The 22,976-nt window shown below is 43.3% G+C and overlaps 1 protein-coding gene and 1 non-coding gene across 2 annotated transcripts in view; both read right to left on the bottom strand.

The window, feature by feature from the left end:
* The window catches only part of Map7 (microtubule associated protein 7), a 156,250-nt gene that overhangs the window by 23,693 nt on the left and 109,581 nt on the right, over positions 1-22,976 (bottom strand). The window contains exons 5-8 of the mRNA XM_045159255.1: positions 16,221-16,384; positions 14,294-14,411; positions 9,171-9,281; positions 3,478-3,591 (exon numbers count right to left, since the gene is read on the bottom strand). Coding sequence (XP_045015190.1) covers positions 3,478-3,591; positions 9,171-9,281; positions 14,294-14,411; positions 16,221-16,384 — 507 coding nt within the window. The remainder of the gene's footprint in view (positions 1-3,477; positions 3,592-9,170; positions 9,282-14,293; positions 14,412-16,220; positions 16,385-22,976) is intronic.
* Positions 4,862-5,020, bottom strand: LOC123463625. The gene has a single exon (XR_006639034.1). It is a non-coding gene; the product is annotated as a U1 spliceosomal RNA (small nuclear RNA).

Genomic DNA, 22,976 nt, shown 5'->3' with positions numbered 1-22,976 from the left:
TTTGTACTAATCCTTTAAAGAGGCTGTTATGCCAGGACAACATAATAGTACTGATAAAAACTCAAAGCTCACAAGACAAATTTGGGGCAATCTTAATTTTCACAGACTTAAAATACATACAACTGATCAGACTGGATTGTTTCCCCTGCGGGGTGGGGTGGTGGGGTGCGGAGAAACAGCCTCCATGGGCTCTAGGTGACATCTTTATTATTTGCCTGTCTTTCATCAAATGCCTCCCAGCATCTTCTGCTTATCCCTGAATAGTTAAAGCAGTGGGTTGAAGGCTGAGCTCTCCTGTCTCATCATCTGAGAACAGAATTTGGTTTCTTTATGTTAAAGTCTTGCTGTTCCCTCAGTTCTCCTTAAAGGACACAGGGATGGACATAAAGCTGTACTTTTCACCTTCAGTGGTGGGGGATGGGTTCTCATCTGAAGGAAAGAGAAGCTTGTGTCATTTTCCTGTGATCACAAGCAGAAAATGTGAAAAATACCTTTTCTTTTTCTCTTTCTTTTTTTCATTTTCTTTTTTGGCTTTTCAAGGCAAGGTTTCACTGTAGCCCAGGCTGACCTGGAATTCACTATGCAGTCTCAGGGTGGCCTCGAACTCGGAGTGATCCTCCTACCTCTGCCTCCCAAGTGCTGGAATTAAAGGTGTGTGCCACCATGACTGGCATGAAAATAACCTTTTCTTTTTTTTTTTTTAAATTTTTTTGTTGTTGTTCATTTTTATTATTTATTTGAGTGTGGTAGAGAAAGAGACACCCAGAGAGAGAGAGATTGAGAGAGAGAGAAAGAGAAAGAGAGAGAGAGAGAATGGGCACGCCAGGGCTTCCAGCCACTGCTAATGAACTCCAGACGTGTGCGCCCCCTTGTGCATCTGGCTAATATGGGTCCTGGGGAATCGAGCCTCGAACCGGGGTCCTTAGGCTTCACAGGCAAGTGCTTAACTGCTAAGCCATCTCTCCAGCCCCCAAATAACCTTTTCTTAAGCACCACCACAAGGCACTTCACAGACAAGGAAAGTTCATCAATACAAAACTCTCCCAAGACAATCAAATGCATTTCAGAAATGATATCCTGGCACAAGGTGCTTTTGGGGATTAGTGACCAGGAGAAGAGGAACATGGTGTCCAGGGCACAGCCAGAGGACCTTACCCTGTTCAAGGATCCAGAAACCCTAGAAAGCAGTCTTGCTCAAAGGCTGTAGAACAACACAAAGAAATGTAGTTTCTTTTTCCTTTAGTGGAAAATAACTTCATGAGGGATCTGTGGAGTATTTACTGAGACCATCCTGGAGTCATCTAACTTTATCATGCCTTTTGACTTTTCACTATAGTGCTGGAGGAAACATTAAATACAGGTTGAAAATATTCTCTCTTTTTTTTGGGGGGGGGTTCTTTTTGAGGTAGGGTCTTACTCTAGCCCAGGCTGACCTGGCTCCTCCTGTAGTTCCAGGCTGGTCTTGAACTCACAGAGGTCCTCCTACCTCTGCTTCCTGAGTGTAGAATGAGCACCACCACACCCAGGTGAAAATATTCTTAAATCTACAAATGAGAGGCATGAAACCTAGTTTCCTAACACTCAAAGGCTCTACTGTTGGCTCAGGGGGTGTTCCGAGATCACTGAACACTGAGAGGCATAAGAATCACTGTTGTGATCTGCTTCTGTAATCCTGGCTATAGATGTAGATCACTCTTTTGGCAAAAGCAATTGGGAATAAGATGCAGTAGGGAGACAAAATTAAAATGGAAAAGCAATAAAGAATAGTCCAGGGCAGTAAATGGAAAACAGAAAATTTATCTTTGAAACGATGCCTGGAAGAGATAGTTACATATGTAATTCCAAACAGATTTTTTTTTTTTGTAAAAACTAAGGCCCATTAAATAAAGCTGTATCAAGACGACAGGCAACTATGATCCAGGGAATGTATTAGTAAAGTGCAATGCAACAGCTACATACTGTTTCACACTAAAATAAATTTCAGAACTGTATCAAGGTTTAAAAAGAAGAATGGAGGAGCTGCAAAATAAAGCACAGCCAGTATGCAGATATAAGTGTGTCGACGGAACGTAGCCATGAAGGAGAAAGGAGGGGGAGGGGGGCCAGTGAAATGAGTGAGAGATGAGGAGCTGGTGTGGAGGAGAGTAGAGGAAGAGTGAGAGAATGGACAAAAGTTAGTGACGGCAGAAATAGCGAAGGACAGTCTTCTAGCTTCGGGGCAGTACTCCAGAGCAAGATCACACATGATGTGGGATTCAAGTGCATGATGCCACACGCTATGGAGCTCCTGTGAGAGATGGTGGTGGAACACCATCATGATGAAGAGCTTTTGTTACTTGCATAAAGGTATGAAAGTCATAGGCATTAAATAAACTACCTTGAAATATAGTGCTTTTTTTCCCTTCAGAAAAATCTCGGGCAAGATGAATTTAAGCATATTTAAGATTGTCTAAGTGGCCTGATGGAAGGTGCTTACTGCTATCATAATATGTGCTTTCCAGAAGAAGATGGTGGGAATGCCCGTCCTTGTGGCCTTGATTGACTCACAGAGGTGCTGAGAGAGACAGGCTTAGTACTCATTAACTCACCAGGCACCATACAGTCAGCATGAGTTCTTATTTGTAAGGCAGGGTAAGGGCATGAAGAAGCGTGCAGAGCCAAAGCAGTTTAAAAGGGAACTTTTCAACGAAGGCATGTGATTCTCTCAGCACCGGAGTTGAGGGCTGCTAGACTGGCTACATAAACACCAACTGTGCCCATTGAGGGTTGAGAAAATATAAATCCTCTCATCAAGAGAGACACGTTAGCAAAATCCTTCGTGGACCTTTCTTACCAACTGGGTAGTCTGCACTTGTTTCTCATTACATCACGGGCTCATTCAGGCACATTTCGTTTGAATGTTAGCAGGACTAGGCATGTTCTACATTTCTTCAGTGAATGGAACAAGTAAGTGTACTTGAGTTCGCCTTCTCAGCTCTTCAGAGCTAAGGACGGGCACAGGTCCTAGGTTACACAAGCCTGGGGCTGGGAGCATCAGCCCCAACTGCAGCCACATGAAGCAGCTCTGTGATTAAGTAAAAGGCTTCTTCTGCCTTTTTATTCCCAAGCCCACATATTAGTGTGGACTATTAAACTGCATGTGCCTTTGATCATCTGTTGAGATACAGGGACAGAAAGAGTGGCAGGTATGGAATACTTTTTTTCTGGTCACCTCACAGAGACAGCTGAAGCCATGTGAAAACAGGGAGGTAGTTTGTCTACTTAGTGCCTGGTGTCCAGATGAGATGCCAAGGTGGATGTAAAGAGGAAACAACGCCAAGGGCCTGAAGCCAACAACCAACGCACACTTCCACTGGAGTGGAGGGAAGTGCACATCAGGAAAAATGGAGGCGGGATAATGAGATGAACAGGGCAGAGCAGACAGCTTCCAAACGAGGCCTTCACTTCACCAGGCAAGTCCCACCAGGACAGCTTTACCTGCGTCTCCAGACAAGGCAGCAGTGCTTTTACTTCTGGCCAGGAACGAGTGTGTGGGCGTCAGCAGTCTGCTAACAACGCTGCTCTCCCAGGGGCTGAGCTGCAGGCGGCGAGCTAAACGTCACCACATAGTAAGATGTTAGATGCATTCTCTCCAGGGCCAGGTGGGAGCAGAACATCACACCTATCCCTTTCGGGAGAGACCAGGCTCCCTTGGCAGGACATTTGGCCACGCATCAGGACAACAGGATCCCCACCCAAGGGGAGTTGCTGTTCCAACTGTGGCAGGCTTTTAAGGGAGCTACCAACATCAGATTTTGCTAATCACCCTCTTTCAGAAATCAACAGCTCATTATGACTACACATCAATATAGATATATTGATTACTCAAGGGTGCAGCCACACGATGGGCACCGTGCTATGTAGTAGACTGATGGCACATGTCTCAGCCACAGGATTTCTAAGTACCTCGAATAACCAGTCCCATCACAAGTGTTGACTGGTAATGGAAGAGTAGGTTTACATAAAAGACAGAAAGGGCTCCGTTCAACTAGGCTAGGTCTCCATGAACAGCTAGTAGAACAAATATAACAAAATGAAAGAGTCGTGCAAAGTTCTGTACAGGACAGCTTTGGATTATTCCATTCAGCAAGCCAGGATCTTTGAGGTCCTTGTTTGGCAACAATATAAAACTTTCGGCACAGGATCAAGGTTAAAGCTGAAGGAAGATAAAATTAAACAGAAAAGCCAAAATCCGATATAAATATAAACTTGAAGTTTACTAACAGACATTGGAAGAATGGAGGAGACACATGTAAAATAATGCAATGACATGTGGGTCCTAAATTGTACTAGGACTTGGCAAAATCATTGGTAAGAAATGCATGCTAATTAGGAATTACTTTATTTGCATTGCTAGCTTATAGCAGTAGTACATAAAATAGAGTTATTTTTCCCCCCACAAAATACCACCCCCACAAATACCACTACAATAAAATGACCACGCAGTGCTTTTGAAAATGCACTATTTCATTGTGAAAAGTCTTAAAATCATCTAAGCCAAACAAGGCCACTTTTCTAATCTTTAGAAGTCCCTGAGAGCAGGTGTTCTTGCCAAGCCCAGAAAGGATGCTCTTGTAGGAGCAGCACTTAAACTCTGGGCCACAGGCATTACTTTTTACAAACTGCTAACTGCTGTTATACAGAAAATATTTGTTCTTCTTTGGAAGGAAGAACCAATTTCATTTCTTTACTATATGCTTTTATTTCACAAGCGATAACTCTGATCAAAGCTCTGGTTAATATAAGAATTAGTAAATTATTCAATAGGTTTTCTAATTACTAGGAAAGTCTTGATAGTTAAACTATTAAAAATTAATAGTTATTAATATTTAATTAAAACTAAACTATTGGTTTAGTTTTGCAGTCAAGTTTCCCCCATTTGGGGAAATTGCAGGGGTCAACACATCCGGAGTGCAATGGATAAGCCTCACCCTGAGGAAACCACCTTTTGATAATAGTATCTCCCCTACCAGGTAGGTATGATTGGTTTTGTTTTTTGAGGTAGGGTCTCACTCTAGCCCAGGCTGACCTGAAATTCACTGTGTAGTCTCAGGCTGGCCTTGAAATCATGGTGATTTTCCTACCTCTGCCTCCCAAATTCTGGGATTAAAGGAGTGAGCCATCATGACCAACTTTGGTTTAGCTTAGGTTTTTTTTTTTTTTTTTTTGAGGTAGGGTTTTGCACTAGCTCAGGAATTCACTATGTAGTCTCAGGCCACCCTCCTACCTCCTCACAGTAGTTCAGACTGACCTGGAATTCACTATGTAGTCTCAGGATGGCCTCGAATTCATGGCTATCCTCCTACTTCTGCCTCCTGAGTGCTGGGATTAAAGGCATGCACCACCACACTCAGCTGGTTTAAGTTTTTTGAGGGAAGGCCTCACTCTGTAGTCCAGGCTGGTCTAAAACTATGCAGCTTAGGCAGCCCTCACACTCATAGCAATCCTCCTGCCTCTGTTTTCCAAGTGCTGGGATTATATGCATGAGCCAACATACCCAGCTTCAAGAGCTGAATTAAATATTTTCTAGCATTAAGACTTAAGAAAAAAGATCTGTTATAAAAGCTACCTCAGAAGTTAAAGTTAGAAGAGAGCACCATGGCCAGCTGCTACCATATATGGTAGGACAGTATGGGGTCCGTAATAACAGAATATAGCATAACATAAGTGGGAATACAGATAATAAAAACACTGGGCAAATAAGTTATTGATTGAGTTAATGGAAAATCTCCTTAGAACTGTATGTTCAAAAGGTGAGGAAGAGGGGGAGAAAACAGTCTTCTTTGACATAAATCCTATGAGGACAGGTTTAGAACCGCAGAAATGAGACAGCACTGAAAAGGTAACTTTCTTTTCTTTCTTTTTTTTTGGGGGGGGGGTGGTTCAAGGTAGGGTCTCACTCTAGCTGACCTGGAATTCACTATTTCATCTCAAGGTGGCCTCGAACTCACAGTGATCCTCCTACCTCTGCCTCCCAAGTGCTGGGATTAAAGGCGTGCGCCAACCACGCCTGGCGAAAAAGTTAACTTTCTTTTCATTGAGAAATTCAGCTGCTTTCCTTCTGCAAGTCTTCAGGGCATCAACTACAGAATTTGCCTCAGATGAAGATCATTAAAAACCCACATTAGCTTGCATTACAGCAAATCCCATACCGTGAATGAGAGATTTTTTTACTAGGAGGAACGTTTCTATGTCTATCACATTCATAATTTACACAGTGGGAGACATGGAGTTTCCAGAACATTTTAGTAGCGATTAGTAAGAGGTGGTTTTGCTTTCCTTCTTTCATTCAGAGGCTCCTGATTTTGAGGATGAAAGGCTGAAGGAGATCCTCCCAGGGAACTCTGTGCTCTTGGTCCTATTTAGACACTGGCATGACCTTATTAAGATAAGCTTTACATTGTGATTCAAAGGTAGTTTTCTGTCCCCAGGTACAGGCTGGCTATTTTATTTCTATTGCCCTTGATCCTAAATCTTCTAAATTTTTTTGTTTTTGTTTTTTTGAGGTATGGTTTTGTTCTAGCCCAGGCTGACCTGGAACTGACTATGTAGTCTCAGGGTAGCCTCGAACTCACAGCGATCCTTCTACCTCTGCCTCCCAAGTGCTGGGATTAAATGTGTGTGCTACCACGCCTGGCTCTTAAATATTTTTATTTATTTATTTATCTATCTATCTATTTATTTATTTTATTTGAGATTTAGGGATGGGTGGGTACACCAGGACCTCTTGCCATTGTACATGAGCTCCAGATGCATGCATCACATTTTAAGCCTGGCTTGGCGTGGGTACTGGAGCACTGAATGCCTAATGGCAAGCACTGCAAGCAAGTGCCTTGGCTGCTGAGCCATCTCTCCAGCACCTAACTCCACTTCTAAAGTAGCCAAAGGAAGAACGGATAGCTGCATGCGACAGTGCACATCAGTGACCCCAGTATACTTGGAATGCGGGGGAGGCAGGAGGATTGCAGCCAGTTGCAGGTCATCTTGGTGTACATAGTGAGTTCTAAGCCAGCCTGGTCTATGTAGTAAGTTCCAGGCCAGCCAGGGCTAGGTAGTGAGTCACTGTCTCAAAGCAAAGCAAAGAATGCCCAGAGCTAACCTAAGGAATGGCGCCCATGCAGGCTGCTAAGGTAAGAACTGCTCACACAGCTCAGCAACCACATGGGGAGCGGCCGGTGATTTCAGCTCTAGTCCTGTCAGATTTCCAACCTGCGAAGGACTTGATCTCCCCAGCTGGAATAGATGATCCTTCTGACAGATAGTTCTCGGTCTTAAGAATACCCAGTCAGAGCTGGGGTGCTGGTGCACGCCTTTAATTCCAGCACTTGGAAGGATCTCTGTGAGTTCCAGGCCACCCTGAGATTACATAGTGAATTCCAGGCCAGACTGAAACCCTACCTCAACAACACAAAACAGACAAACAAACAAACAAAACACCCAAAAAAAGAATACCCAGTCAGATATTAGAATGAGGCGTCTGCAAACATCAGTTTACTTCTAATGGACAAGAACAATTCTCCCTGTCACTCCTCAGAGACAGACCAGGACACTGTCCAGTTCACAGCCTGTCTCCCTACCTACTCTGATCTTTACTTTACTTTCTGCTAAGTAAAGGACTGTAGGAGGCAGGAAAACAAGGTTTAACTTACAAATATTATAAAATTCTAATTGTAGTTTCTCTCAGATCCAAGTTGCAAGTTTGATGTTAAAGTGCTGGCTAAGACTAATTTTAAAGAAAAGTTAAGTAGACAAACGTATGAGCAGCAGACACAAGCTATAGTGTGTATTCAATGAAGGGAACGAGTTTGAAAATAAAGGATACTTATGAAAGAAATTTTAATTAGTAATACTTTCACATGAAAGGCCCTAACTTGATTACATTCTAATACCAACAATTTAAGCAATGTTAGTTTTAAAAGTGGATAGTTTTGGGTAGGAGGAAAGAATAGAAAGTTGTTCAAACATTTACTGCTTTATGATAATAATTGTAAATTAGTATTAACATTCATCTAATATATATATATATATCATAGTGACATAATAACATTTATACAATTCAAAATATATAAATACACATACACACAGAGCATGCACACGTTACATTCTTTTAAAAGACTGTAAATACTATGCTTTCCAGTTTCTCAATAAACTACTCAAAGTCAACATGATTTACTTTTAAGAAGTATGTGCTTTTATATTATACAATGATTCTCTGGTTTTATTTAAAATCACATTAATGATACAAAACAAGTAGCTTATGTTAAAAGCTTAATTCTTTCTTTTATAATAGATGTAAACTAAAACTTTTATTTCATAAATAGCCATATTGATGTACTGTAAATCAATCCATAGGATGTATATACTCAAAACTCCGATAAAATGTTAGCTGTAAGACCAAGCTAACTTATAAACTTTTTTTTTTTTTTTTTTTTTTTTTGAGGTAGGGTCTCACTCTAGCCCAGGCTGACCTGGAATGCACTCTAGTCTCAGACTGGCCTTGAACTCATAGCAATCCTCCTACCTCGGCCTCCCAAGTGCTGGGATTAAAGGTGTGCACCACCACACCCGGCAGAGCTTATCAACTTCAGGAGACTGTAATGATGGTGATATCCTTGAAGTGAAATCCCTCAAGAGTAGATGAGTGGGTACCAAAAGACCAATCATGCACATAAGAAATGCTTGCTTAAATGAGAAATTGATTGCTAGAATGAAATCTACAGGAACCATTTAAAGTTTTGTTTGGAAAGCCAAAGCCTAGCCTCCGCGGCACAGATGGCAGCCGCAGACAATACAATCCAAGTGAAAGAAATGTTCGTAAGCAAGGCTATTTGCGTCCTGGCAGTGAGCGGGTGGTTTCTGGAGCTGTAAACCCATGTACTAAATGTCGAGAGAAGCACCGCTTTCACCACTGCTAAAGGCAACCATTCAGGCACGTCCTAACACGAGAAATGGTCTCGTCGCAAGGAAAATGCTGCTCAGCCGCTTATTGCTTTTTTACTCTGAAGTTTTTTTCTTCCTATTTAAGAAATGTAGGGAAAGCAACTCAGATGCTATTTTCATCTGTCAACATCCAGGGAAAAAAAAAAGCATTAAGTAAACAACAGAATACTTTGTTTTCCTTTTGACTGTACCTCTATCTGGAGAATTTAGCAAGGTTGCAGATGAGGACGAGAGCCGCTTGCTAATGACGGGATCAACATGTTTCGAAAGATTCATGGTGGAAACTGACCGCCTGTCTGGATCTAAAACAAATGGAGATAATGCTAATTGACAGCCAGCATGCAGGAGTGCAATTTCCCAGTCCAGTGGTGGAAGGAGAAACTAGGATAGGAGGCTTCCAGCTCAACGTCTAGATCTTGCATGATAGCACAGTTTCCCAAGTGGACACAGCAAAGGTAACGTACAGGTTAGAAATAAAACTCTTTTTTTCTTACGGGATAAAACAAGTACTCAGCTCACCAGTTTGACACCGAAGCCTGCTGTAAAGTACAGACAGACAAGACAACATGAGTGCAGCGGAACTGACACTGATGGACTGTGAGGCAAAGTCAGGCCCACAGCAGCGAGGCCCTCACCGTGCCCCAAGGTCAGGAGCACGGGGCAGTGGCGTGCTGACGCGCTACGCCACAAACCCTGCGATCAAAGGCACCAGGCTGTTCTGCCACGAGGGTGCTTTTGCTCACAGAGTTACAAAATTCTTTGAGGAAGAACGATCTTACAAACCAGACAGACCAGGGGAGGTAGCCCATCCTATAATCCCAGCAACTCCAGAGGCCAAGGCAGGGTTGTAAATTTGAGGCCAGCCTGGGCGTTTTAGCAAGTCAGCCAGCCTCTCTTCTCTTTCTCATTTTTCTTTTCCTTCCTGACAGCCTTCAAACTTGCTATGTAGCTGAGGCTGGCTTTGAACTCCTTTTTGGTAAATTGAGAACTTTCTATGTAAACATACAGTCATTTGATTGTGTTCCTGTCCCTTTATCCTGTCTAGTCTCCTCTCCTCTGCCCCATACCCTGAGGACCTTCCTCTTTCCAGGCAGCCCTCCTTCCGGTTCGTTGTCCTCCTCCATCCTCATGTCAAAATGTTGATGGGCTCTGAGCTGTGCCGGTCTTGTGGAAGTATGAGTAACCAATGTGGGGTCACGAATGCACCAGCTGGTTCACGTCCAAAGGTAAGTGCTCGTGGCCTGGAATTCCTGACTGTCTTGTCTCCACCTCCCAAGTGCTGGGATTTCATGCATGTATTCCCTGGCACAGGTCAACAAATGTGCCGGTCTGTCTGTCTGTCTATGCTGTGGATAGACCCACTGAGCTATATCCCTAGCCCTAAGGTCTGGTCTCAAAGTAAGTTAGCATTCTAAATTGCTGAATATTATTGTTAAATTATTATTCTGAAACCAAATAATTTAAGAATGACTTTTGAAGTTCAAATCAGAAGGAAAATCATCATTATAAAAGGTAAAACATTAGCTCCCTTAACTTGCTGCTGGCATAGGAGAACCGAGTCACTTGTGAGCACAAATCATGTTTCCTGAGCAAAGTACATTGTCTGTCTATCCATTTAGCAGGCAGGCAAATGGGTGCTCTAATCTACAACAGCTGAAGTTAAAAGAACTTTGCTATACTTCATTTTCTATGGCTAACTGTCCACAGAAGTAAAGCAAAAACAGTCCTTGTCATGTTGCCTGCAAAACTCTGTTCCTACTGGTGTAACTAACCTTGGCAGTAAACATTTTGCAATCAACTTTCCCACATAGTCAACATTTTTAACTGTCATCTAGAGTCCATTAATCAGACATTTCTAGCCTTTTTTTTTTTTTTTTTTCGGGGTAGGGTCTCACTTGAGCTCAGGCTGATCTGGAATGCACTATGTAGTCCCAGGGTGGCCTCGAACTCACGAGATCCTCCTACCACTGCCTCCGAAGTGCTGCCATTAAAGGCGTGTACCACCACAACCAGCCAGAATTTCTATCATTAACTGAGATTTATTTTTATGGTTGAACTAACTAGTTGTTTTGTTTTTCTTCGAGGTAGGATCTCACTACAGCCCAGGCTGACCTAGAACTCACTCTGCAGTCCTAGGCTGGCCTCGAACTCACAGCAATCTTCCTACCTCTGCTTCCCAATGGCTGAGATTAAAGGTGTCTGCCATCACACCAGCCTTATTTCTTTTCTAAAGAAAACCAAAAATATGCCAACACAATTTCTGTGACTTAAACTTAGCTGATGGGTTCTTGGGTGAATCCTGATCTTGGGGAAACATTAACAACAGCACCCTAATGAAGAAATGTGAGGCCCAGGGCACCACGAAGGGCAATGAAAGTAATTTCCAGGAGATTAGGTACATTATTTTGGCTTTGGGGAAGTTGTGTCTACATCAAGTCTATCCTCAGGCTGATTCTCAATAGTTCACTGAAAACACTGAGTTCCATTTTAGAGTAAGTGAAAACAAAGAGCTCTATGTCTTCACATCTACCAAAATACTGTGAATGGTTAAGGCAACCAAATGTGCCATGGCTGGTTTAAATTATGGACGTATGCCATGGATGAGTTATCTTCCTCTTTAGGAGAGTTATGTTTCTTTTTCTCACTGAAAAAACAAATTCATAAAAAGCTTGACAATCAGGTTTATTTATTTTTTTATTTTTCTTATTTAAATTTTTTATTTTTATTTATTTATTTGAGAGCAACAGACAGAGAGAAAGAGGCAGATATATATAGAGAATGGGCATGCCAGGGCCTCTAGCCACTGCAAACGAACTCCAGACATGTGCATCTGGCTAAAATGGGTCCTGGGGAACTGAGCCTCAAACTGGGGTCCTTAGGCTTCACAGGCAAGCGCTTAACCACTAAGCTATTTCTCCAGCTCTATTTATTTATTTTTATTTTAGAAAGAGAGAGTCAGAGAGAGGAGGAGAGTATTGGTGTGCCAGGGCCTCAGCCACTGTATTTGAATGCCAGATACTTGCACCACCTAGTGGGCATATTTGACCTTGCACTTGCCTCACCTTTGTGTGCTTGGCTAATGTGGGATCTGGGGAGCAGAACATCGATCCTTAGGCTTTGCAGGCAAGCACCTTAATAGCTAAGCCATCTCTCCAGCCCAACAATCAATTTTGAGAGTATAAGGCTTTTTATAACAGTGCTAGTTTAATGTGCCATTATGAGATAAGACACTAATTTGGATGGAGACAGATTCTGGTATGGGTTGCTGGCCAGCACACACTGGCTGCATGCTCCTCAGGTACTGCTGAGCATTGAGGGGTATTCAAGCAAGCACTTTTAATCACTAAGCCACCTCCCCAGACTCTAATGAAGGGCATTCAAAATGAGGAGGATCTGGCTGTCACTCACAATACCATAGAAGATCATTTTCTGCTCTTAGAGAACTTTGGCAAATTCCAGTTATTTTTTTAGACAAACTTCTCTGTTCAGCAATTTGCTCTATTCATAGCCCTTCTAAAAGTAGATTTTTTTAAAGAAAGATTTATTTTATTTACTTGAGAGCAACAGAGAAAGAGACAGACAGACAGGGAGAAAGAGAGAGAATGGGCACACCAGGGCTTCCAGCCACTGCAAACGAACTACAGATGCATGTGCCACCTTGTGCATCTGGCTTATGTGGGTCCTGGGGAATCGAGCCTCAAACAAGGGTCCTTAGGCTTCACAGGCAAGCGCTTAACCGCTAAGCCATCTCTCCAGCCCAGATTTTTTTCCCCAATAGCTCATAAATGCATCACTGGCTTCTTGCTATGCATGGCGGGGATGAACGTCATATATTAAACTCTCTGAGTGTGGAAGCAAGCAAGAATTAAGGGTAATAAGCAGCTTTACTTTCGCAAACATGTTTGGCAATTCGTAATAGTATTTCTGCTATATACACAGAAAATGCGAAGCTTGGTAAGAGAAAAATGAGGTCGAACGTTGTGGCGGTTTTTCTGCATGGAACATGTATGAAAACTATCCCTAGCGTGAAACAGCACACACAATTGCTATGACTACAGGTCTGCAACGTGCTCCACCCAGCGCCATGAGGTGGGGAAGAACCAAGAAAAAAGTGCTCTCACATTTGGCTCAGTGTCACAGGAGAGTAAATTGTGGAATACTCTGAACCTTTCTTTTTTTTAAAAATAAAAACTTACAGAAGGTATTACAAAAGAACACAGCAAACAAATGAACAAAAATCAGAATTACTGAAATAAAACTAACAGCAGCTACCAGCAGTTTTCACAGAGGGTGGGGGTTACTTAACTCCATGTACTTTTATTATTGCTAAGTTTTTAGCAAAAGGTCATTTTAAAGGTTTTATCAAAATGATCAGTTAAAGAAAAAGTAGACACACACAATTATTTCTGCACCTTTAAGTCACCTGAGTTGTATCGTCACACTTAAGAAACACTGTGCCCATCTCAGATCTAGGTCTATGCAGTAGACAGGAGGCATGCATCACGACTAAGGCGGTGATGAACAGGCCCTCAGTGTGAGCTGCTAGCTACGTGGCAGGCAGGAATCACAGGGATGTCTGTACCAGATTTCCTAGTACCACCCAGAGTTGGGAAGTGGTGCAGGCCTGCTAAATCGAGAAAGGTGAGTGATGACTCAACAAAAACACCTGGGGACAGAATGTAAGACATGAGGGTGGAAATAAAAATAATAACACAAAAAGATTGTTAGATTCATGCAAATGGAAAAAGAAAAAAGAAAACTGACACAGTATGTAAAATCCAAGGTGTATTGAATTTACAGTACAGAAATAAAAGCCTTTTGCTAAGTTCCAGTTTCAATGTGGTTTTACGTCCACTTGAGGAAGAAATAGCTTTGTATGTTTACTAGGCATCGGTGCTGCATTCACTTCTGGGTTGGAGTGTGTAAGCTCTCCCCTACTGATTTTGCTCCATCAATATTCCTAGGAGACTTCTAGAGGGAAAACCAAAAACTGGTTAACTTACTCCACAAGCCTGAAAACCTTATGTAAACCAATTAATTGAGACTAGCAGGTTTTAGAAATGTTGCATAGATTTGTCACTGATAAATAATAAATAATAAATAAATAAATAAATAAAACCAACAACTTACGCTAAGGGAAAGAGAGGACGTTATCATCTTACCTCTATTACACTCTTCTTAGACAGTGAAAGCAACACTTAATTATTTCAGCTGGATTTTTGTTTGCAACCAAAGTTTTAGAAAAAGGAAGCAAATGTACTTTTACTGCCTGGAGGGTGGGGGGGGGGCAAAGAAGAGTGGTTTCTGTATTTACCTGCACTGTGGATCCTGAGGCTCCCGTGAAGAGGGCCTCCCCACGACCACCGGTTATGCTTCTGCCTCGGCTTCTGGCTCCTTTCCATCGTGCGTCGTACCACAGCTTCGTGGCGCTCCTTGTGGGAACAGAAGGGCCAGGGGTGAGTTCAACCTGGCTGCTGGCAGCTTCTGCAGCTTGAGGCAGAGCAGAGTGAGGAGGCCCATCTAAATTCCCACCCCACTATAGTGAGGTTATTATCTGTTTTCTAACTTCCATGCTTTTTTTGTTTTGTTTTGAGGTACGGTCTCACTCTAGCTCAGGCTCGCCTGGAATTCAATATGTAGTCTCAGGGTGGCCTCAAACTCACAGAGATCCTTCTATCTCTGCCTCCTGACTGCTGGGATTAAAGGTGTGCCCAATTCTTATCTTTTTTTTTTTTCTTTTTTAAAGTATGTTATTTATTTATTGGGGGGGGGCAGGAATGGGCAATCCAGGGCCTCTTGACACTGCAAGAAAACTCCCGATGCACGCACCACTTTGTGCATCTGGCCTAATGAGGGACCTGGGGAATTGAACCCCGGCTGTCATGCTCTATAGACAAGCACTTTTAACTGTTGAGCCATCTCTCCAAGCCCAGCTGTGCTTTCTCTTAAGGCAGGTATAGTAACAAACATGGACAGATACCTGCTCCAAAGCCACTGGGGGAAAACGGACAGTGAAATAAATCACCCCTCCTGCTGGGCTTGCCTTCAGCGCACGGAAGCAAGATGGTGCAGGCGTCACGAAACTTGATGCTCAGCACATGTATTTCACACATTTTATACAGTCTCGTTACATAAGAAGCTGGCCTTGGACTTATGATGCTCCTGCCTAAGTGTCCTGTGTGCTGGCATTACAGATATGTGCCATCAGTTTTCTTTTTCTGTGGTGCCAGGGATCCAACCCAGGGCCTTGTGCGTGCCAGGAAAGCCAGCTCTCTGCCCTTGATCTGCACTCTTAGCCCCATATGGTACAGTATTTGAAAAAGTCAATTCAGAAACTGAGAACAGGCATCATTTCATCTCTTTGGCATGCACACATGCATGTAGATTATGCATGTGGAGTGTATGCGTACGTGTGCAGGTGTGTATGCCCTGTGCACATGCGTGCAGGGTTGGAGGAGAATGCCAGGCCTCTTTTGGCTTGTTTGCCTGTGTCCTTGAAATTCAGTCTCTCACCACACCCAGACCTGTCTTTCTCACCAGTTTTTTGGTCAGCAAGCCCCAGCAAGCCTTTCGTCTCTGCCTCCTCACGCCCTGAAGGACTAGGGTTACAGAGGTGCGTAGCCACACTAGCTGTTTACGTGGGTTTTGGGGAATCGAACTTGGGTAGAATCAGGCCCTCTAAGCCCTCATGCTTGTGCGGCAAGCACTATTAACCATTAAGCCATGTCCACAGCCGTCATGTTTTATTTCTGAGACAGGGTCTTGCTACATATCGCTCTGGCTGGTTTGGTACTCACTATGTAGCCCGGGCTGGTCTTGAACTCAGAGCAATCTCCTGCCTCTGCCGAGTGCTGGGATTACAAGTGTATACCATCATTACTTGGTAAGGACATGCGTGGCTCACTGAGTTGTATAACTCGTGTGACTTACCTATTTTGAGTCTAAATTTCCTTTTTTTTTTTTTTTTTCAAAAACTTAGGTTAGCTATTAAATGAGGTGCCTCTGTAGAAAGGTTTATTTTTATTTTTTGGAAATTTATATATGGCAAGGCCCCATTGAAACCCAATTGCTTGGCATGTTCATTACACTTCAGTACAGCTGAACAGAACACTAATGAGAAGTGGGAATTCAAAGTTGTAGTGTCGACATTAATGACAGCCCACCTTCTAGCTGCCCCCCACCCTTCCCCTCACCCCCTCACCCCCCGGCCTCGGCGAGGTCCCGGCGGAGGAACACCTCACCTTGTCCTCCTCCAGCCTCTGCCTTCGCTTCTCCTCCACCGCAGCCCGCCTGCGCTCCTCCTTGAGCCGCTGCTCCTCCAGCTTCTTCTTCCGCTCTTCCAGGTGCTTCTCATAGTGCAGCCTGGCTCGCTCTTCTCTCTCTAGCCAGACGATTTCTCGTGCAGCTTGAGGGGGAAACACAGAAATACAAGTGCAGGCTTAGGACTTACAGGGCTGTGTAAGGTATCCACACTGACCACATAAATACAGGCTCTGTGGTCAAACGCCCGGTAAGAAAGCCTTGTGCTGCTGCTGTTAGAATACTTGCATATGCTGGCGGGTGGGGCAGAGAAGATGTGCTCCCTGAGTCCTGTTTTTGGGAACCCACAGATCTCTCTAGTTTTTTTTTTTTTTTTTTTTTCAAGGTAGGGTCTCACACTAGCCCAGGCTGACCTGGATTCACTTGAACTCAAGGCGATCCTCTTACCTCTGCCTCCCAGTGCTGGGATTAAAGGTGGGTGCCACCACGCCTGGCTTAGATCTCTCTAGTTTGTTGTAGGATAAGACACAAAGTACAAGCTCCAGTTTCAGTCCTGATGGTAGTATGTGATTATATAAGATCAACAGTACATGGATGTGTACATTTTACATGGGATATCCCATCAGATGTGGTGGCATACACCTACAATCTCAGCATTCAGGAGGCCAAGGCAGGAACACTGCCACAAGTGTGAGGCCAGCCTAGGCTACGCAATAATATCCTGTCTCCGAAAAAGGTGATACCTTGTAGTCCCTCCCTCCTTTTCTCCTTCCTTCCTTATTTTCTCCCTCCCTTCTGAGTTTGTAGTCCAAGCTGGTCTGGAACTCACTGTGTAGACCAGGGTGGCTACAAGCACAAGAAGCAATCCTTCTGCCTCAGCTTCCCAAGAACTGGGATCACAGACATGAATCACTACACTTGGGTATGACTACATTTCTTTCAATATTGTTTCTCTGGAAGTATGAAAAGGATGCAGAGAAAATCATCAGTTGATAAAATGATGAATTAAGTGCCTTACAAATAAGTCATAGAGTCAGTTAAGCCACATGAGACTAAGAGGCCATTGTGGTTTCCAGGGAGCCAAATGGTATCTAACTCTATTAAAAGCCAAAGAAAATGTAAACTTAAAAAAATAAAAAAGTTGTTCAATGGAACACTTCTTTTCTTTTCTTTTTTTTTTTTCTTTCTTTGGTTTATTGAGGTAGAGTCTCACTCTAGCTCAGGCTGACCTGGATTTCACTATATAGTCTCAGGGTGGCCCTGAATTCATGGGTGATACTCCTAACTCCCAAATGCTGGGATTAAAGACATGTGCCACCATACCCGGCCCTAACAAAATTTTAATGGCTACATAGTATTTTATTATTATTTTTGGCTTTTCAAGGTAGGGTCTCACTGTTAGCTCAGGCTGACCTGGAATTCACTATGTAATCTCAGGGTGACCTCGAACTCACAGCGATCCTCCTACCTCTGCCTCCCGAGTGCTGAGATTAAAGGCGTGCGCCACCAACAAGGCAGTATTTTAATATTTATGCACTGTTCATATAACCTGTTATCTATTGACAGCGAAATCCTAGAAATGATTCAGATAACCTAATTCAGACATTGAACAGCAGCCCTGGACTTTCACAGATCTTGGGGCTGTGAGTACAGATTTACGTAGAAACAGAACTGCTAAATCAAAGGGAATATGTGACTTAAACAGTGTGAAAGATACTGGGCTGGAAAAGTAGCTCAGTGGCAGTGTGTCTGCATAGCAGGGTTCCGCCCTCAGCACTGTCATGAAATGTTTACCCATGACTATTGCTTCTTTGAATGCAAACACTGATTTCTGAAGACCTGGTTGCCTTCCTGCCCGCTGCTCTCATATACTCCTCCACAAACCCTGCTTCTTCCCCTCTCTGCTCCTGCTCTGCCTCTGCTGGGAAATGGTATAGAACCCCAGCAGATTTGCTCTTTAAGGCAGTGGCCTCATAATTGTCAATCAAGCATGCCAAACAGCTTCTGCAAGTCTGTGGAGGTGGGTGAAGGGTTCAAGTCAAATCCTGGGGTTCCAATCGTCACATTCAGGGTTACTAATGTAGAACAGGGCCCATAACACTTTTTTTTTTTTTTTTTAAGGTTCTGGGGACTGAACCTAAGGGCACATACAAGTGGTGGTGGTTTGCACAAAGCTCAGAAGTAGATCTGACACAGGTAGCCCATAGAAGGTATGCGGAGACCTGCATCAGTGGTCTTCTGTGGGGGATGTGTCACTTCCACAGGCCACTGTAGCTCCTGTGACAGCGACCACAAAACTTCAGCATCTCCCAGCTCTGATTTCTATGCAGCAAAGGTCATTTCCCCTCCAAGCCCACCCCACTCCACAGTATATTTCACAGCTTGAATGAGTCCAAGGGTCTTCATTATTACTTCTTGGGGATTGTGAATTACTTTCTGACTCTGTGATCCATAACTCTGTGGCCTTGAATGAGTAACTTAACCTCTCTGGGATGAATTCTATTAGGCAAATGGTAGGAAAAGTAGGCACTTCCTCCTTACAGTGAGGATTAAAAGAAGTTTGGCACTTCTTCTTTTTAAGTATTCAGGAACATTTACCTATGGCTGTCATCTTTGTCCTCACTGCATCACTTCACAATACTAAAGGTGGGTTTTATGGTTGTTAATGTAAACCACAATAGGACTTGGCATTATTATTTCAGCAATAATTGGTTTTATCCCAAATATAAAAGAAGAATATTTCATTTCTTTCCCTTTTGCTTTTGGTGGTACTTAGGAGTACCCATGGCCTTGTACATACTAGGCAAGCATTCTGCTACCAAGCAAGCTACATCCTCAGCCCAAGGAAGACTATTTCTTTATTCACCCTTTTGGTCCACTTCTTTTTTTATAAACACCAGGAAGAATGATTCTACTGTGGGGCTTTTATGTTTTTCTTTCAAAGATAGTTGTCTGAAAGCAGTTGTATAGAGGATAAGCAAACAATGTTGAAAGAGCCAATGTCTTCTGTGGTTATTGCAGAGCCTGCTGGTGAGTGCCAGGATGAGCTGTTGGGTACACATCAAGCAATCTTAAAAAAAAAAAAAAAAGTTTACTTATTTATTTGGGAGGGGTGTGGGGAGATAGTAAGTAAGTAAATATTGGTGTACCAGGGCCTCTTGCCACTGAAAATAAACTCCACATACATATGACACTTTGTGTATCTGACTTTATGTAGGTACTGGGGAACTGAACCCGGATGGGCAGGCTTTGCAAACAAGTGCCTTTAACGGCTGAGTCATTTTCCCAGCCCTCATGTGATCTTTTGCTTTTTCTTCTTTTTTTTTTTAAATTTTTATTTATTTATTTGAGAGTGACAGAGAGAGAGGGAGGAAGGGAGGGAAGGAGGGGGGGGAGAGAGAGAGAGAGAGAGAGAGAATGGGCCCACTAGGGCCTCCAGACACTGCAAACGAACTCCAGATGCATGTGCCACCTTGTGCATCTGGCTTAGTACTGGGGAATCGAGTCTTGATGGGGGTCCTTAGGCATCATAGGCAAGCGCTTAACTGCTAAGCCATCTCTCCAGCCCTCATGTGATCTTTTAAACTAAAGAACACACACAAGATTTCAGTACCTTACTAAGAATTAAAAGTATATTTATTCTCACAATTTTAGTAAGCTGAAGTATTTCCTATAGTTTATTATTTCAAGGTTGTCTAAGTTCTCATTATGAAATGAGAATTGTGAACATAAAATGCTTAGTTGCTTTAGACTGAAGTAGGTTCCCCAATTCCAATCCATATGTCAAAGCTCTTACCCCCCAGTGTGACTATGTTTGGACACAGAGTCTTTAGAGTACACGTAAGATTAAATGAAACCTGGCATGGTGGTGCATGCCTTTATGGTCCCAACCTGGGTGGCAGACGTAGGAGGATCATGGTGAATTTGAGGCCACCCTGAGACTACATAGTGAATTCCAGGTCAGCCTGGGCTAGAGCAAGACCCTACCTCAAAAACCAAAAAAAAACAAACAAAAAGATTCAATGAGCTCAGCATGACAGCACATGTGTATAATCCCAGCACTTGGGGGGCTGAAGCAGCAGGAAGGTGAGTTCCAGGCCATCTCAGACTACATAAGGACTCCCTATTTCAAACAACAACAGCAACAGCAACAACAAAATAAAGCAAATAAAGCCAGGTGTGGTGGCACACACCTTTAATTCCAGCACTCAGGAGACAGAAGTAGAAGGACTGACATGAGTTTGAGGCCATCCTGAGACTACATAGTGAATTCCAGGTCAGCCTGGGCTAGAGTGAAACCATGTCTTGAAACCCCCCCAAAAATGAAACCAACAAAGAGAAAGATAAAATGTCATAAGAGTGGTGCCCTCATCTGATAGGATTAGCGTCCTTTTAATAAGACACACCAAAGAGTCATTCTCCCTCCCACCTTTTTGAAATATTACTTTACTTATTTATTTTGAGAGAAAGAGGGAGAGAGAGAGAGAGAGAGAGAGAGAGAGAGAGGAGAGAGAGAATGGGCAGGCCAGGGCCTCTAGCCAATGCAAACAAATTTCAGATGCATGTATCCCATTGTGCACCTGGCTAATGTGGTTTCTGGGGAATTGAACCAGGGTCCTTTGGCTTTGCAGGCAAACACCTTAACCACTAAGCCATCTCTCCAGCTCTCCCCCACCTTATTTTGAGGCAGGGTCTCACTTTGGAGTCCTGGCTAGTCTTGAATTCATGATGATCCTCCTACATCAACCTTTTAAGTGCTGTGATTAAAGGTATGAGCCACCATGCCTGGCTGCCTTTCTCTTTCTCTCTTTTTCAGTTTTTGAGGTAGGCTTTTACTCTAGCCCAGGCTGACCTAGAATTCACTATGTAGTCTCAGGCTGGCCTTGAGCACATGACGATCCTCCTACCTCTGCCTCCCAAGTGCTGGGATTAAAGGCGTGCGCCACCATGGCAGGCCTGCCTTTCTCTTTTGATTCCAGTGCTCACAGGAAAGACCAAGACCACACAGAGCACAAGGTCCTCAACAAGCTGGAAAGGGAGTGCTCAGCAGACACAGAACCAAACACTGATCTGAGACTTGCCAGCTTCCAAACTGTGGGAAAATAATTCTGCTGCTGAAGCCACCCATTTTGTGATGCTTTGTTAAGGTAACCCTGGGTGATTAAGGTATCTTGTTTAGTATTCAACATTAACAGTTTTTAAATTTCATAAAGAATCAATTTTTTAAGAGGATAGCATGTTAAGACAAACCATAAAAAGCTGGTATGAACATTATTAACCTTTACTCCTTTGAAGTCACAGCTATTGAGGTGGACAAGACACAGTTCCCAGCTGCACAGGAACCCGAGGTTTCCATATACTGCACTTACCGGGTATGGGCCACTGGACAAGTAATGACCTTTGTGGTTCTGCTTCCTGAAATGACCACAGCACCATCGTCCAGGTAGCACTGCCATGTGGGATCACGGTGGTGTACAAAGCATTTAACACAGTGCCAGGCAGTGGGTATGAACCCAAGAGAATGGAAGTAATGGTAACGAAGCTTTGTGAGAATCCTAATAATTCCTGGCTTATTGTCACGCGGAGCATGCGCTAACTTGAAGATTGCAGGGAGGACGGACAACTGACTGTGAGACTCCGCATCTACCTCAGTTGCGCCTGGTCTGCGCAGGTCCGCGTCTACATGGGTAGAGAACATGCGAGGGAAAGAGAATGCAATGCACAGAGAATAGAGGATGTAACAATGATTTCTGCAATGTACACAATTATTGCCTCTTTTTTTTTTTTTTAAATTTTTGTGGTGCTGTCTGAATTTAGGACGTTGCGTTCTGTCACTGAGCTATACTTCCAGCCCTTACTTTCATACTAAAACATTCCTAGTAACAGTGTGTACCAGAATAGCCAATAATAGAAAAGAGTGAAAATGGCCATGCATGAGAAAATCTGAGTTTGGGTTTTGATTCTATTAGGTAATCTTGGGAAAATTAATTAACCTTTATTTCTAAAAAATTATACTACATATATATGAGTGTGAGAGTGTGAAAGAGACAAAGAATGGGTGGTCTGGCACCCCGCCAGGCTTTGCAGGCAACTGCATTTAACCAGTGAGCGATCTCTTCAGCCCCAATCTAACCTTTCCTTCTTTCTTTCTTTTTTTTTTTTAATATTTACTTATTTATTTGACAGAGAGAGAGAGAGAGAGAGAGAGAGAGAGAGAGAGAGAGAGTGAGGGAGGGAGGGAGAGGGGAGGGAGGGAAAGAGGGAGAGAGGTGGAGAATGGGCGTGCCAGGGCCTCTAGCCGCTGCTGACGAACTCCAGACGTGTGCGTCCCCTTGTGCATCTGGCTCACATGGGTTTCAGGGAATCAATCCCAGGCCTGCAGGCTTCACAGGCAAGTGCCTTAACCACTGAGCCACCTCTCCTTTCTTATTTGTAAGTCAGAGAAAGAATATAAGATATTTTCATATATATCTAAATATAATCTTTAAAATAATGTATATATAATCTGTAGAATACACACACACACTTGAGACAGCATCTTGTTATGCAGCTAAATCTAGGTTGGAACTTACTCTGTACCTCAGGTTGGCTTCAAAATTGCCATCTTCAGGGCTGGAGGGATAGCTTAGCCATTAAGGTGCTTGCCTGTGAAGCCTAACGACCCAGGTTTGATTCTGCAGTACCCACATAAGTCAGATGTAGAAGGTGGCTCATGTGTCTGGAGTTCATTTGCAATG

The sequence above is a fragment of the Jaculus jaculus genome, chromosome 9 (assembly GCF_020740685.1).
Source record: "Jaculus jaculus isolate mJacJac1 chromosome 9, mJacJac1.mat.Y.cur, whole genome shotgun sequence".
NCBI classification, from domain to species: domain Eukaryota; kingdom Metazoa; phylum Chordata; class Mammalia; order Rodentia; family Dipodidae; genus Jaculus; species Jaculus jaculus.
The sequence above is the reverse complement of the archived record's forward strand: the minus strand, read 5'-3'. Positions and strand labels throughout refer to the sequence as shown.